The sequence below is a fragment of the Arctopsyche grandis genome, chromosome 7 (genome assembly GCF_051622035.1).
Source record: "Arctopsyche grandis isolate Sample6627 chromosome 7, ASM5162203v2, whole genome shotgun sequence".
NCBI lineage: Eukaryota > Metazoa > Arthropoda > Insecta > Trichoptera > Hydropsychidae > Arctopsyche > Arctopsyche grandis.
Genome location: NC_135361.1, coordinates 11,019,308 through 11,034,416, shown reverse-complemented (window position 1 = coordinate 11,034,416; position 15,109 = coordinate 11,019,308). Strand labels below are relative to the sequence as shown.

Here is a 15,109-nt window from a genome sequence, read left to right as displayed (position 1 = left end):
AAATGTTTAATTTTAGACAAATTGTCGTCAAAATATTACTAATACTAAATTTAACTAATATAATATTAAGTACTTGTTTATTAGTTAGGCTATTTACTGATCATTTAGTATGTTCTACTGATCATTTAGAATAAGTTACTGATCAAGTTTATAATTAATTACTGATAAGTTTTTCATTTTTTTACTGACCACTTTTGGAATTATACACTAACCAAATAATTTGTTGCTTTTATATGTAAAGTCCCAGTTTGTATCTCGTTTCCGCTTATTTCCCTATTTGACAGAGCCCAACATTCTATCTGTTGGGCTTTTTCAAAATGTATGGATGTTATTAGTTTAAAATAAGTAATTAACCAACAGAGTGGTTAATAAAAAGCTTGTAAAAAACGCACGAACGTATTGATACTTATGTATGTACTGACTGCAGTTGATATGTGTTGATGCATAGTCGAAACGTGATTTATTTATTTATAATTTTGGACCATTTTGGCATTACAGAAAGAACCTAATGCGCCACAAGAAAATAATATATAGGAATAATAAAAATAAAAATAAGTGATGTCGCAGCGAAGCATAATAATTGGTTTTTGAGCGTGAAGCACGAGCCTCACTATTATTCAAGTACCTAATATTATGTACATACATATATATTACAATGATTTCTTACTTGCAGTTAAAGTAAAGTTTCTATAGATAGACTGCATATCGGTTTTCCATGGACTATTTTTAATTCGGACCACTCTGGTTTAAGATTTTCAACGATATTATTGCAGAATTCACGAACTTTATCAATAGGTTAATAAAGATGGTGGACAAGCGTTGCCAGTGTGGGATCCAGGATTTTTTGAGGGTGGGGGCCATTTCTAATTTTTAATACACATATTTTTTTCAAAATAAGACGTACTTTCAATTATATTATTAATTTATTGTCATGTAAACTTATTAATTTGTGAAGAAATATTTCAACTAAATTATAAAAATATGTATTGTAAATATATATATTAAAAAAATTACACATAATAAACAATTGATTTTCAAATAATAAATTAAAGTAAAATGAGAATTAATTTCGTAAACGGCGCGACCCTTAAAATTAGAGGTAGGATAGCCAAGGTGCCGCTCATTGTTCCATTGTTGTAAATCCTTTGTAAAAAAGGTTAGGCAAACCTTTAACAATGCATTTACAACATTTGAACAATACGTGGCACCTTCTGGGTCCGGGCATTACTTATAATAGTCATCATTTAAAATAAATGTTATAAGTGTAATCGTTGAATTTCTGTCGATATTTTCTTAATCTCAAAAATGCTTTCCATTTGTTTTTATCACCGTTGTTGAAGAATCTAGTAGCAAATGAAGGTAAAATAAATAAGTGCAACTGAACTCAAATGCGATGTCAATGGCTCGAATTTATAATATACTAGTTGTTTTACCCGGCTTCGCTCAGTATTTGTAATATAAACAGCGTAAACATGGCGAATCTAATAATAAATATTCATTTGTGTTTTTATTAAATTTATATTCGAATCGAAAAAAACATCGACTCGTCGTCATATAAATTTTGACTTGTTTGCGAAATTCCCAACCAAAGATACATATATACATACTTACATATATACAAAGTCTCTTTCGAAATATATATTAGATGTTGTATGTATGTATGTGCGAGTGCATCGATAAGTATGGAGATTTCAAAATAACAAATTTTAGTTATTATATTGATTTCGACTGCGATTTCGACTGCGATTTCGATTGCGATTTCGATTGCGATTACGATTGCGATTTCGTTCCGGTTCCAATTTCGAATCTGGTTTCAGTTCCGATTCCCGATTCCTATTTCAGTTACGATTCCCGATTCCTATTTCAATTCCGAGTACCGATTCCGATTAATTATTTTTCTGAAACCACCCGTTGAAATATCAACGGGCACAACATTAGAGTAAAATAGTTGCGAATAATTATTAAATTAAATGCCGGCATACCCTCTGTGCATTTACAAAACATATAAACCATTTGGAGAAATGTGTAAGTGGCAATGATTGATAATATTCCTTTCCTTTTGGGTTAACTTTCCTCTATTACTGCTAAAAGTGGAAGAGGGACTGCCGGTCGTGTGGCACAGTGCAACTGGTCACATTATTGAACTAGTAATGAGCTGATAACAGCTATACAAAGCTAAAGCTAACTAACCCTCTATTTATACATATAATATAATAAATTAAAATGGGGAGTGGCTATAACAATATGAAGATTGTCCACCATTATACGCATGTAGGTGGGGATTGGCCATAACAATGTGAAGACTGTCTATTGTTTTATTTTCATATATGTAATTTACTCAGGTGCTAAATGAATAATACGTAACATACACAATTAACACGCATACTATTTTCAGTCAGCAAGTGGAAACAACCATGAAAACAAAACTGGTGTTCAAGTTTCTGAGGAAGTATCGGAATCGGTTAGCTATGAAGAAAGAAGCCATGAAAATGTACTATCAAAACTGACAGTGGGAGTATTGACGATTTTCGGGAAATTTTCTGGAAATACACTGCGCATGTGCGATTCAGGAGTTTACAATCCACAGCATAACCTAAAATTTCTGACTTTCTACAACGAAAATAAACAAAAAATGGGATTTTGCACCGGTAGATCTTGTGGAAATATTGAGAATAACCAATTATACATGGAAACGGTATGTCTGAACAATCATAATATATTCAATGTAAAATTTTTTTACATATATACCTTCCTGGTATATATGTAAAAAATAAAATAAATATACATTTAGTATGCACAATAAAGAAATTCTTTGAGTGGGCTGTAAATATGTAGTATTAAAGTGCATTTTTTGCACAATTTGGAGTGGTAGTTTATCTTATCTTACATAAGATAATTAGATCGTTTTATTATAATCTCTTATAGTATTTGTTCATCATTGAAAACATAAACATTGATAAAGACATTGTCAGTGTGGTAAATAAGTAATTCCAATTCGGATGTGGTGCGAAATCAACTAGCAAACCACCAGATTCGGTAAACGATCTCACTGTTCTTAAACTTACATACATATACCATAGACTAATATTTTATAAAAATACTCACTAATTGTATTGCTTTTCACTTTATCTATGTACATATGTAGTATCAATAGATGAAGTTTTGTGATCTTTCGAAAATTCGGGTTTGAGATTTTGACCGATTCAAACTCAGAATCATAGATATATAATACACATAGATGGGCCCTGACGTGTGATTTTGGTCGGAGATCTTGTCTTCACTAACTGAGGGGTGCGGGGGGTTTTACTAGCGGGAAAGTTGGGAAAAAAAAGTTTTTTTCCCTACGACGCAGCGGTACATCTATGCTCAGAATCGATCATTGATCACGTTTTCATGGACCAGAAAATGTGTGTGTGAGTATGTATTTGGGGATTTTTTGAACACTGTAAGTCCTATTGAACTAAAACTTAGTATCGGTTACTAAAATGCTTATCTATTGGCCAGAATTTTTTTTCAAATTTTTAAGTAGACCGGAAATGGTACCTCCCCTTATATGTAGGTGTCCCCTTTTTATTTTAAGTATTTAGATTCAATTATATTCCAAACCATTCAACGAATCAGACTAAATTTTTTTACTAGTAATAGAAATTATAAATTTTATACACTAATGTTTTTGAAAATATTTTTATCTCAACTGGAAGTAGTACTTTTACTCTAGAGATTTGAGGTTTTTTATATTTTCCCCATAAACATTTTAGTTTATTGAACTGAAATTTGATATCCAAAAGTTTAAGCTTAATACTAAGTTATATATAAAATTTGATGAAGACCAGTCAGCCGGAAGTGGCAGTTTACTCATGTTCGATTATCCTTCCACTATTTTTTAGACCCTTTAAATATGTACATATGTGTGCTCTTTTCCTTTTATCAATATTATGAATATAAATTTAAAAATCATTAAATTTATATTCATAACCAACCGAAAGTCAACCGAAATCAACCGAAAATGCTATTTTTCCCCTTAGAAATGTAAAAAATGCTGTGATCACACGATTTTTTCTGAAAAAACACAACTGAAAATTTATGTTTGTATTTTTTATGTACTAACTTAGAGTTAATAAGGTTTTGGTGAGAATTTGTAAACCGGAAGTAGTAATTCTTTTTAAACAATATTTCATTATTTTATTTTGACCTTTAAAATTATTTCTATCTTATTGATATTTTATGTACCTAATATTTATAGTGATGTTAAATAATAAAAAAAAAAGTTGAACATAATCCGACAACTAGAAGTAGAACTTATGTCTTGTGTAAGTTTCCCCATATTTGCGCTCAATTTGTATCGAAAACGCTCTCATAGCCGGTATGAATGTGTGTGTTCAATGATCAATTTTTGTTTTTATATACTTCTTATATTCGTCAAATACATAGATAAATGGTTTGTTCACATCTGGATTTTTTTTTCTAACTTTCAGTAATGCTGGGTAATTCAGCTACATTATTATAAATGTTATAGTTGCTCTGTATGTGATTATCTTCATATAGCTGTGATGACACGTAATATTACTACAACGAGTCCTAATTAACATAATGAACCTATTAAATTGCAGATGATCTTATCAAAGTGATCATAAACCGTCACAAACAGTATAAGCGTTGATTTTCGGCCTTTTTATTTACATTTGAGTAATACTACACGTGAGAATTCCAAATCAAATCAATCCAAACGGCGAATAATTAGAAAATGCAGTATGCATAAGTGTCTTCGACAGAACTATGTATGTAAATGGTTCTTAGCAAATCGAAACGCGATTCAAGTCCATACAATGCTTGCATTTTGCAGTTGGTGTGCATCGAGATCAGTCGTTGCGTTTATCGTAAGTGGAAAAGTGGAAAATAGATAACGTTTATTTTTGTCCATTGTGTTTTAAAGTGTTGAAAGTGTAGAGTTGAGCTTGTTTTTCGCGTATGCATACATACATATGTATAGTGTGAGGTTTGTATTATGTAATTAGTACTGACCTAACATAACCTAACCTAACTAAATTGTGTTTGGAATTTACGTAGGCGGGTGGCATTCTTGGCGGGGGTGACAAATATATTTCCAACATATTAACAAAAGTCGTCGTTTTAAAATTAGGAAAAACGGTTATCTTTCGAGTGATCTATTTTTAACATAAAAAATCAGCATGGGTGTACGAGTCATCGACGGTGAAAATATCGATGTAAAACGTACATGTATGTATGTATGTATGTATAGTTAAAAATCAGATACAAAGTTGCTAATCGAAATGAAGCCATATTAAAGTATTATTTATATTATTATTAGCCGTATTACCCGGCTTGCTTGGTATTTGTAATATAAACCACTTAAGCATGACTAATCTAATAGTAAACATTTTATTAAATTTATTTGAATAGTTTTATTTTATATAAATTTATTTGAATACTCACTTGTTTTTTTTTATTAAATTGACTGTCACTAACAAACAAACATATATAGTAAGTCTCTTATAAAAAATTATATGTATACGAAATTATATGTATACCAGAATAGGGCTTCACTCTTCACGCCCCCTAGAGCTTCGCCCTCGGCGCCTTTGCCCCGGGGGACTTTGAATCCTTTGAATCGAAAAAAATCGAATTATTTGTTCGATGACGTCACGGATTTACGACCCAACGAACGAAGGTTTCATACAAATTCTCTTTACAAATTATGTATATATTAGATTATTACTGTGTATGTATGTATATAATATATGTATCCGATTATCATACGGTTTTAAATGTACATTATTCAACGTTGATTCTCACAAAACTGTTAAACATCATGGACCATTTCTGATGATTTGATTAGGCAATGTCCATAAAAAAATCTCACTCTGTCACTGACATTTGACAGCTGTGCGATACAGGAAAATTAGACGTGTAGCGGTTTTTTATATATTATATAGTATTATGTACATAAGAAATCTTGCTGTGTAAAATTAATGATTTTTATATATGTATGTATGTATATCAAATTGAACACTCTTACTATTACATAAACAGGCTTGCTAAAGAAATTCAATGGCGTGCCAAGTGTGTCACGCATTTTATTCTTATGTTTTTCTGCTTTAGGAAACTGGCCAATTCTAATGAACACTGAATGATTGAAGAAATTCTTAATAGTTTTACCTAAATAACGTCAAAGTTAAGCAGTACGCACATTCTATAGAAGAATTTTCAATATCGAACATCAAAACATCACTGTAATTTCTTCACTTGAGGCTTGATTATGGATACAGTTTCCATCAAAAACGAACGACCGATTATTGGGATTTTGACAGCGAAACCGGCACCAATTAAAAAGTATGTTGTAGATAAGGAATTCAAGAGTTATATAGCAGCGTCTTATGTTAAATATATTGAGGGTACTGGAGCAAGAGTTGTGCCTATTATGTGAGTAAATCCTTTAACAACACAAAAGTAACATCTCGTATGCATATTTAAACCGCATGACATATGTACATACATACGTATGCATACTATTTATAAGTGCTTATCGAACGTGACATATTGTGGTTTTGCAGGATAGGAAAGGATTCCTTCTACTATGAGGATATTTTGAATAAAATAAATGGGTTCGTACAATGATATGTACATAAGTGTATTGTATGTATTTGGAATATAATCGAGTTTTGCTTTATTTGATTTTTAGGGTCTTACTTCCTGGTGGAGCAGAGTGGTACACGGAAAAGGATGGATATGCAGATGCTGGGGAGCATATTTATCGAATTGCTAAAGAGTTCAATGATCAGGGAATATATTTTCCTATTTTTGGAATATGTTTGGGATTCGAATTATTGATCTACTTATCAGCTGGAAAAATAGATAACAGAAAATGGTGTAATAATAAAGGATTTTCCAGGAAAATCAATTTTGAAAACTTTGGTATATAATATTTTTTATTAAAATTTCCTAAGTTAGATACATTTTTTTTTATAATAGGATATTATAATATTATTTCTGAATACAGATTACAAATCTACTAAAATGTTTGAAGAAGTTTCGGAAGATGTGATTTCGATATTTTCAAATCAAGAAGTGGCCACATTTTTCCACCAATTTTGTTTTACGGAAGAAGTGAGTTTATTTTTTTTATATAAAATTTCAATTATTAATGAATTACAGCTGATAATTTACAAAATAATTCTAGGTATTATCAAAACTAAATTTGGATACTGAATGGAAAGTATCGTCTACTAGTAAAGACGACAACGGTTTGATATTCATTAATTCGATCGAATCTATAAAGTAAGTTGTTTAGATTTGTGTGTGAAGTATCAATTATTTTTAATATTTATTATTCAATTCATTTTAACCACAGATACCCATTTTATGGAGTTCAATTCCATCCTGAAAAAAATGCATATTCATGGAATACTACGTACAAAGTTTGCCATTCTGCAGATGCCATAAAAACGAACAGATATTTTGGCGATTTCTTTGTAGGCGAAGCCAGAAAGAATAATAACACATTTGACAATAAAGATCAAGAAAATAAACACCTAATATACAACTACGAAATCGTTTACACATTGTCGAGTTATATGCAATGTTATATTATTCCTGACGAATGATTGTTGATTTGTCGTTAAAAAGTGATCGTTATTTTTGTATGACATTTTATATTTTTTTATATTTTATTACAAATATTTATTTTATTGTATTGATAAAATTTGATACATAATAATTTAACAATGTATTTCTTATTCTTAATATATCATTATACATACATACATATACGTAAATGAGGTATTGGTTTTTTTTGTCGAAGTTTGGGTAAAATCAAAACTGAGGGAAGACGAAAATGAAGATTTTTGAAAATTTATATATTGAAAATGCATGTTAGGTTTTCAGAAGAATGAAATTAAATAATGTTTCAGTATTTTTTTTTTTAATTTACTACTATGAATTTTTTGGACCGTGGCCCCTTTTTGCGTTTTATATTTATCTGTACCTCCCCCCCATATTTTATCGAAAAAAAAGTACATATGTAAAATATTATAAAGGTATATTTTATATAATTTATTTTATAATTACAATTTTGAACATACGTACATACAGACATACATACGCAATATATATTTTTAAAATAATCAATTGAAAATAAGTAATAAATTGAAAGATTTTATTTAGTGTGATCCTTGTGCCTGGTGTAAACTAGCGAGTTTATTTATATCTATCTCAAATGTTGTTAGTGACATACGGAGATTGCTTCTTTTTATTACAACATCAAGATGGTTACGAGCTTTTGAGAGGAGATGCATAACTCAAATAAATCCAGATTCGACGAGATAAGATGTAGGAAATGCAGTGAAATATAAACTTGCCTCCTCCCAAAGCTGTGGAAACACAGTTTGAATCTTTTTTCATATACATATGTGATAAATTCTAGATATTTGTCAACCAATGAACCAGCCCCATCGGTTGTATAAGCTAGTATATTTTCTGAAATGCAAACGTACATATATCCAGTTTGATGACAAATAAAACATTTAAGCTCTCCTTTCGATATTATTTAAATATAATTTTAATCTGACGGTGCCTTCCCTAGAGCTCGTTATGCCTCCCCAAAAATAGAGCTTTGGTTTGTGCCTCCCTTGAGAGGTTCTGGGTCTCCCAAGGGGGCCATATGGACCCAGGTTGAGAAACGCTGCGTTAAAGAATCAAAAATTGGTAACAGAAATGAGTAACTAATTCATCATCAACGAAAATAAGCTTTATTATTTATATAAAATCAAATATTTTTATAAAACTTTCGACTATACACATTGATTTTGTTCACTTCAATCATCTTCCAAAGCGCCTGGAGGAACCAACATGAGATGAAACACTCCAGGAACATCACCCAAGGCTGCAAATGGCATCCATTTATTCATCTTCTCATCGTATTGCTCCACCTCAGAAAACTTAGTATTACCTCTTCTGCCACCTGAAAATTGATTAAAAAATTCCAACAACATTCCATACAAATATCAAAATTAATTATACTACATGCTGCAAACCTAGTGCAATCAGCTTATTGTTCAAAACCCCAGCTGTCACACCATGTCGAGGAGTCGAAATAGGTGCTACAGATAGCCACCTGTTGATTTGTGGATCGTATTTTTCGACACTGCTCAAATTTTCAGAATCTGTATCTTTTCCAACACAACCACCCACGGCGTACAAGTAAGAACCATGGGCTGCTAGCTGAAATTAAATTTGATGATTATTTTAAATATAATAGGAATTATAGAGGTATATTCCACTTACTCCAACATAGTTTCTCTTTTCCTTCATTGTGGCACATCGCTTCCATTTGTTGGTGGTTGCATTATAAGATACGGCAGTGTCCAAAGCTGCAAATTCATCTCTACCTCCGACCACATACAGGGTATCGTTAAGAACTGCAGCTGAACTGAGCATTCTCTTGTAGGGCATTGCTGCGACGTATTCCCAAGTTCTCTTCGCTGGATCCCATCTGGAAGGTAGTTAAGTGAAGCATCAAAACATTTATTCAACATTTATTTCAATTGATGTATACAAACACACACCTTTCGACAATTTCGGAATAGTTTGAACCATCCCAGCCTCCCATGGCATAGACTTTTCCATTTAATGTTGCAGCTATGGTACCCCATCTGGCAGTTTGTAAAGGTGGTAATACTTCTTTCTCGCTTGTTTTTAAGTTAATATATTCACACTAGAAAAATTTGTAAAATATGATTAAAATTCCTATGTCACTGCAGTAGTTAATTGACAAAAATTAAATCCTTATAAACGTGGTAAAGTGAAATATTAACGAAATTAGCTCATAATATTACGAAAAAAAATGTGTAAATTTTATATGGCCATATCAAGGCGAACAGGTTGAAAGACACGAGACGAACGCTTATTAAACGTCAGGAAGGTTTACGGGCCCCGTTTTTAAAACGCGTTGTATACGATATTTTATCTCCAACGTAATGGCAGACGATACATTAACGTGTATTGATGACCAAAATGAGTAATATGGCAAAGTATGAAAACGATCGGATAAGAGATAAAAATGACCACTAACACGAAAGCCATGTGAAACGTAAAGGAGGTATGTAAAAAAAGAGAATATTTTTGACTTTTAAAATTCGCTAAATAATTATTTATTAGTATTTAAATGCAATAAAAAATCACAATCAATAGAAAAAACACTTGACAATTGATTTCTATACTCACTTTTGGCACAGAAATACTGGATTTTGAATTAAAGACGGCAAAAGCCAGAAATCGGAAAAATTTGTTCATTTTTTAAACTAGCTAGCCAATAAAAATCATTTTAATATTCAAATTTGGTGAGTCAAATTTAGTAACGATTGATTAGTCTCCGCTCCGGTATTTTTTTGTTGCTCAGTGATATTATAAAAAAATATGTACTTACATTTCCCAAAGTCGTTGAATTGCTCAATCCACCGATGGCCATCAGTTTATCACCGACAATGGCCAAAGAAAAGTGCAACCGCCCCATATCTAACGTGGTGTAAGTAGACCACGAATCTGATTCAGAGTTATATACTTTGACCATAGGCTATAAAAAACAAGATTTTTTTTATTCGTTTAAAGAAATTGAATATTGCAAAGTAATTTTTTTAACTTAAATACCCTTTGCCATAATCCTATTGCTATTGATTTCAATCCTCGAGGACGAGTCCTATTGGATGCCAATTGTCCTCTTCTTTCGGGTATAGTGTGCCATTGAATAGCTTCGGTCACTAGCTTTTGACAATCGGCAGTTGAACCACATAGGGATTGAACTTCGTCGAATAAAAACTGTGTGCAGTAAAGGAATGTCAGCTTTGTATGTGTAAATATTAAATATTAAATAAATAACAATTTAAGTACCGTCAAGGGCATCAATGGCAGTTTAACGTTTTCAAGTAGAGTGACCATATGACGATCCCTATTAGTTCGATCGAACAATAACCACTCCTTTACAACTTTAAAGACAAACTCCTCATTAGAAACGTTGATTCCGTCTGATTTGATGAATAAGTTCAATTCTTCGACTTCCAATTTCAAGAACTCTTTGTACTCGAAAACCTGTTGTATTAATTTATATTATACATTAAACTCCATATGTTAGTTAGAAAGAAGGGATGGAATAGGTACAAGATTTTACCTCGGTAAAGTGTCGTTCGACGAAATCAAAAGCGTACTTTTCCAATGAAGGACAAGAGTGTAGCTTTCCAAGTAGCCAAAATCCTAATGAATTCGACGTGTGCATATTTTTTTGTAAAAAATTGCAATACGCATGCAAAATGTCGTCCAATTGGAACAGACTTGCCACGGACATAACATTTTTAGCTGAATTTTCACTCAGTTCTATAAAAATAGAGGAAAAATGAACACTAAATACTATGGAGAAATGTTTTCGATTGAGTTATTAACAGGCTATTAGTATTGCGCAAATCAAATAAAAAAATGAGTGCAACTTTTTACAAAATATTTTTACAATTAAATCAAGATGTGTTACAGTTTAAAATTTTACAAAAAATAAAATAACATAATATACACTAATGAATAAAAAATGTTTTTAAATAAAATATACATATATTTATAATTTGCTTAAGGCATTAAATTCATCACTTTATGATGCGTGCGAATGCGTGCGAACTTTTAGTGAATTTTTCTACATAATATTACGTACACTCGGATAAGGCCGAGTAAGTGCAATCGGATTTAGCCGAGTGGCATCCCAGAGACTGTGTGGCCGTTACAATTGGTTTCGAGGATTATCTCCCCCAAATGCACTTAGCGGGGGTAGCGGTCTCATTCCGGTAGAGTTCTCAGAACCGACAGCGGTAGCGTGGGGCACTTCCGTGGCACATCTAGTACGTGACCATAACAATAGGTAAACAAACCGGACGTTGAAGATGCCTTGAGCAACCGACCCGTTATAAGGCGGTACTTAGGCGATATCAAGACATTCTGGACGGAGCACTGCCAGTGCGTGTATCTCCTTAATCATCAATAAATGCTGTGACACGACTTTGGCCTTTTACTTGGAACCTCCACCTACCCCTACGCAACAATATTTTATACAACATTATACTTACCGATTACACCTGTATAGCAGTAGTCTATGACCACCTGCACAGATTCTTCATCCTCGTTTCGGATTAGTAATTCAGTTATAGGTCTCTCCCTATCGCGAATAACTTCTTTGAACTCTCCGTTAAAATACTCGCTGGCCGACGCCAAAATCAGCTTGTGCGCCGCATACCTGAGAAAGTCATCACAAAACATCAATTAAAAAGTCACATTGACATTTATATCTATCATTAATATACATACTTTTGAGTGCCGACAGCGATATTGATGTCGCAAAGTCGGCGCTGTTGTAAAAATTGATGAGCACGACTCATACTCGAAGTCGCATGTTGGGGGTTAATGAAAGTTTCAACACTTGCACTTTTATCACCCATTTTTAGCTCTTAATCTGTGTATAATATATCAAAGGGTATACAAGGAGTAAGAAATATCACTTTAATATTTTAGTAAAGGTTCACTCGGCTCTAAGGTTGGAGACGTTGTGATCCCTTTTCTAGCAATGCGCATGGTTTATTATAAAATTGAAATATATATGTATGTATAATGTCCTAAAAACATCCTGTTGATTTATAGTTATATCTAGAATCTTACGACCGCATTGCAAATATGATAAGTATATTTTTAATAACTCGTATATCAATGCGCTAGTTGTGGTTTTTATTCATTGTAGAATTTAAACCAAAATAACAAATTGATATAAATTATTATTCCAAGTTTTTATAAAAATAGTGTAATGTACATATGTATATGTAATCGTATGTATACATATTTTTAAATATGTTTCATATTTTTAAGTATGTATGATAATGTTGACAGAATTAGATATCGCAGATGTCATAAAATAAAATATGTCTCGATTGTTTTCACTTACAAATAAAGTTGGCTTAAATTTTGATTCTATGCATACATATATTTGTATGCATCTGTGATTTTATCACAGGTACGTATGTATGTACATATGTAATCGAAAGATTTGGAACGTTTGAATGTTTCACTATGCTAAATTAAATAATATATTATGTAAGTTCTAGAACATTCTAATTGAAAATTGTATTTCGAGATTTGTGTGTTTTGTACAGATGGAAATAATACATTTCGTGAAACATAAGCCGTAAGTCAATGCGTAGATTTTGTACGTCAATATTTGTGTCATTTTCGACATTTGATAGGCGTATATTAAAGACAGTTCTTTTATAAATTACTGAAAACAATACGGAGAATGTGAATTCGATACAAATGAGTATCTAAATGTGTATTTGGAAGCTCGCACATTTGATAGATATCGTTAGCAACCCAAAGAATAGGAAAAATGTTGGTTTTCCTAGAACTGAATTTTTGATCGCCTTTGATTTTTATTGATTTTTAATATGTTACTGTATTGGATCTTCAACTTCAACTTTTCTTTGAAAGTATATACTATAGAAGGGATTTATATTTTTTACAATACAGTATTAATAATAATAACAATAAATAAATAAATAATAATAATAATAACTTTTTATTCCAGACGATAGGATAAGAATAGTGCAATCTCCATCGTCCATATAAATAATATATAAATAGTAATAATATGTAGATGTACATTGTACATATGAGTCGTTATATTTGAAAGTGGCGGAAGTCCAATTTTCAATTCTATTTGACTCAATTCAAAAATTGTTATCACTTCTTCTAATTCGATTTGTCCAGAATCTCGGAAAAGCAGAATAAACCTATTACAGGCCACCAGTATTTTTACCTATTGTTATACGAAAAACATTACATTTAATGTTTTGCGAAATATTTCTCGAAATGAGGGAAGTAGACGTATTCCACTTTCAAATATAATGACTCATATAATAATATAAAATAATCATATATATAATATTGCTATTCCTGTGTGTCTGTCTGTCTGTCTGTGTGTCTGTGTAAGATAACGCTCGCCGTACTATAATAGTCTTTTCTATTATTTCGATTATTATCACAGCTAAACCACTGCCAAAACGTATATACGAATACAATAACAAAAGAAAAAAGCGTCTATATATACTGATCGCTACTAATATTTCCGCTTGGCAGAGAGTTTACCGCCACCTATTGAAAATTTATTTAATTAATTAATATTTCTATCGGTGTTTTAAATTGTTTATATGTAGGTAGGTAGGTGGTTTTTGTAATTTTTTTTCATATTAAACAATTAAATATAAATATTTTTAAAAGGTATTTGAAAAAAAATTCGACCGCGTGCGGATCGAATACATGTCTGACGACATATTTATTTAAATTTTTTTTAATTTAATAACTTAATTTTTCAACACGCGTGCGATGATATTTCATCGGGTATAACACTAGGAAATAATAATTATAATAACTAATAAATAATAATAATAATGAAGTCAGTTTATGGCGGTTGGTAAAAGACCTCCATCCACCAAACATACAGAAAGAGCGGAAATGAGAGCAAACAATTTGACGATACAAATACACGACGACCACGGGAGGCCACAATTATTAAAAATGAATGCAATTATATATGTAAAAATCTGATTTTCTATTCGATAGATGTGTATATGTATTAACACTTGATATATTTCAATATTATAATATATTTGAAGATATCATCATCTTCATCTACAGCCATTCACCATCCACTGCTGGATGAAGGCCTCTCCAACACGCTTCCACTCGTCTTTGCTTTGCGCAACTCTCATCCATCTTACCCCACACATTTTCCTAATTTCGTCCACCCATCTTCCCTGCGTTCTTCCTTTTACCCTTTTGCATTCTCTCGGGTACCATTCAAGCACTCCTTTTGTCCATCATCCATCCATTCTTCTAGCCACGTGGCCCGCCCATTGCCATTTAAATATCTTTACTCTATCTACTATGTCCACTACGTTATGCCGAGCATACATCCGATTCCGGTCTTTCTTCCTGTCTTTCCTTGTCATTCCAAGGACACAGCGTTCCATACTTCTTTGAGTGCATTGGACTTTGTGTAGCATCTTAGCGTTCAGTG

The 15,109-nt window shown here is 31.9% G+C and overlaps 3 protein-coding genes across 4 annotated transcripts in view; 1 reads left to right on the top strand and 2 right to left on the bottom strand.

Moving 5' to 3' along the window:
- LOC143914760 (uncharacterized) overlaps positions 1-15,109 on the bottom strand; it is a 1,424,209-nt gene that overhangs the window by 457,723 nt on the left and 951,377 nt on the right. The window lies entirely within an intron of this gene.
- On the top strand, positions 2,337-7,928 carry LOC143914540 (gamma-glutamyl hydrolase-like). 2 transcript variants are annotated; one of them, XM_077434803.1, is made up of 7 exons: positions 2,337-2,695; positions 6,121-6,441; positions 6,573-6,623; positions 6,701-6,933; positions 7,019-7,125; positions 7,199-7,296; positions 7,370-7,928. In XM_077434803.1, exons 2-7 carry the CDS (start codon positions 6,278-6,280, stop codon positions 7,620-7,622), a joined length of 906 nt encoding a protein of 301 aa, XP_077290929.1. In that variant the 5' UTR covers positions 2,337-2,695; positions 6,121-6,277; the 3' UTR covers positions 7,623-7,928. The 2 variants fall into 2 exon arrangements, with proteins under 2 accessions (XP_077290929.1, XP_077290930.1); XM_077434804.1 differs by lacking the exon at positions 2,337-2,695 and adding an exon at positions 5,553-5,689.
- Positions 8,745-12,618, bottom strand: LOC143914359 (kelch-like protein 4). The gene is made up of 10 exons (XM_077434550.1): positions 12,355-12,618; positions 12,117-12,283; positions 11,180-11,382; positions 10,903-11,100; positions 10,663-10,830; positions 10,442-10,588; positions 9,582-9,730; positions 9,301-9,508; positions 9,051-9,237; positions 8,745-8,977 (listed from the first exon to the last, which is right to left on the bottom strand). Exons 1-10 carry the CDS (start codon positions 12,483-12,485, stop codon positions 8,832-8,834), a joined length of 1,704 nt encoding a protein of 567 aa, XP_077290676.1. The 5' UTR covers positions 12,486-12,618; the 3' UTR covers positions 8,745-8,831.

Coding starts and splice junctions, on each gene's coding strand:
- LOC143914540 (XM_077434803.1), top strand. CDS start 6,278: ATGGATACAGTTTCCATCAAAAACGAACGACCGATTATTGGGATTTTG. Junction 6,934..7,018: donor AATCAATTTTGAAAACTTTG/GTATATAATATT, acceptor TTCTGAATACAG/ATTACAAATCTACTAAAATG. Junction 7,297..7,369: donor AATTCGATCGAATCTATAAA/GTAAGTTGTTTA, acceptor TTTTAACCACAG/ATACCCATTTTATGGAGTTC.
- LOC143914359 (XM_077434550.1), bottom strand. CDS start 12,485: ATGGGTGATAAAAGTGCAAGTGTTGAAACTTTCATTAACCCCCAACAT. Junction 12,284..12,354: donor ATCGCTGTCGGCACTCAAAA/GTATGTATATTA, acceptor TGACTTTCTCAG/GTATGCGGCGCACAAGCTGA. Junction 8,978..9,050: donor CAATAAGCTGATTGCACTAG/GTTTGCAGCATG, acceptor ATCAATTTTCAG/GTGGCAGAAGAGGTAATACT.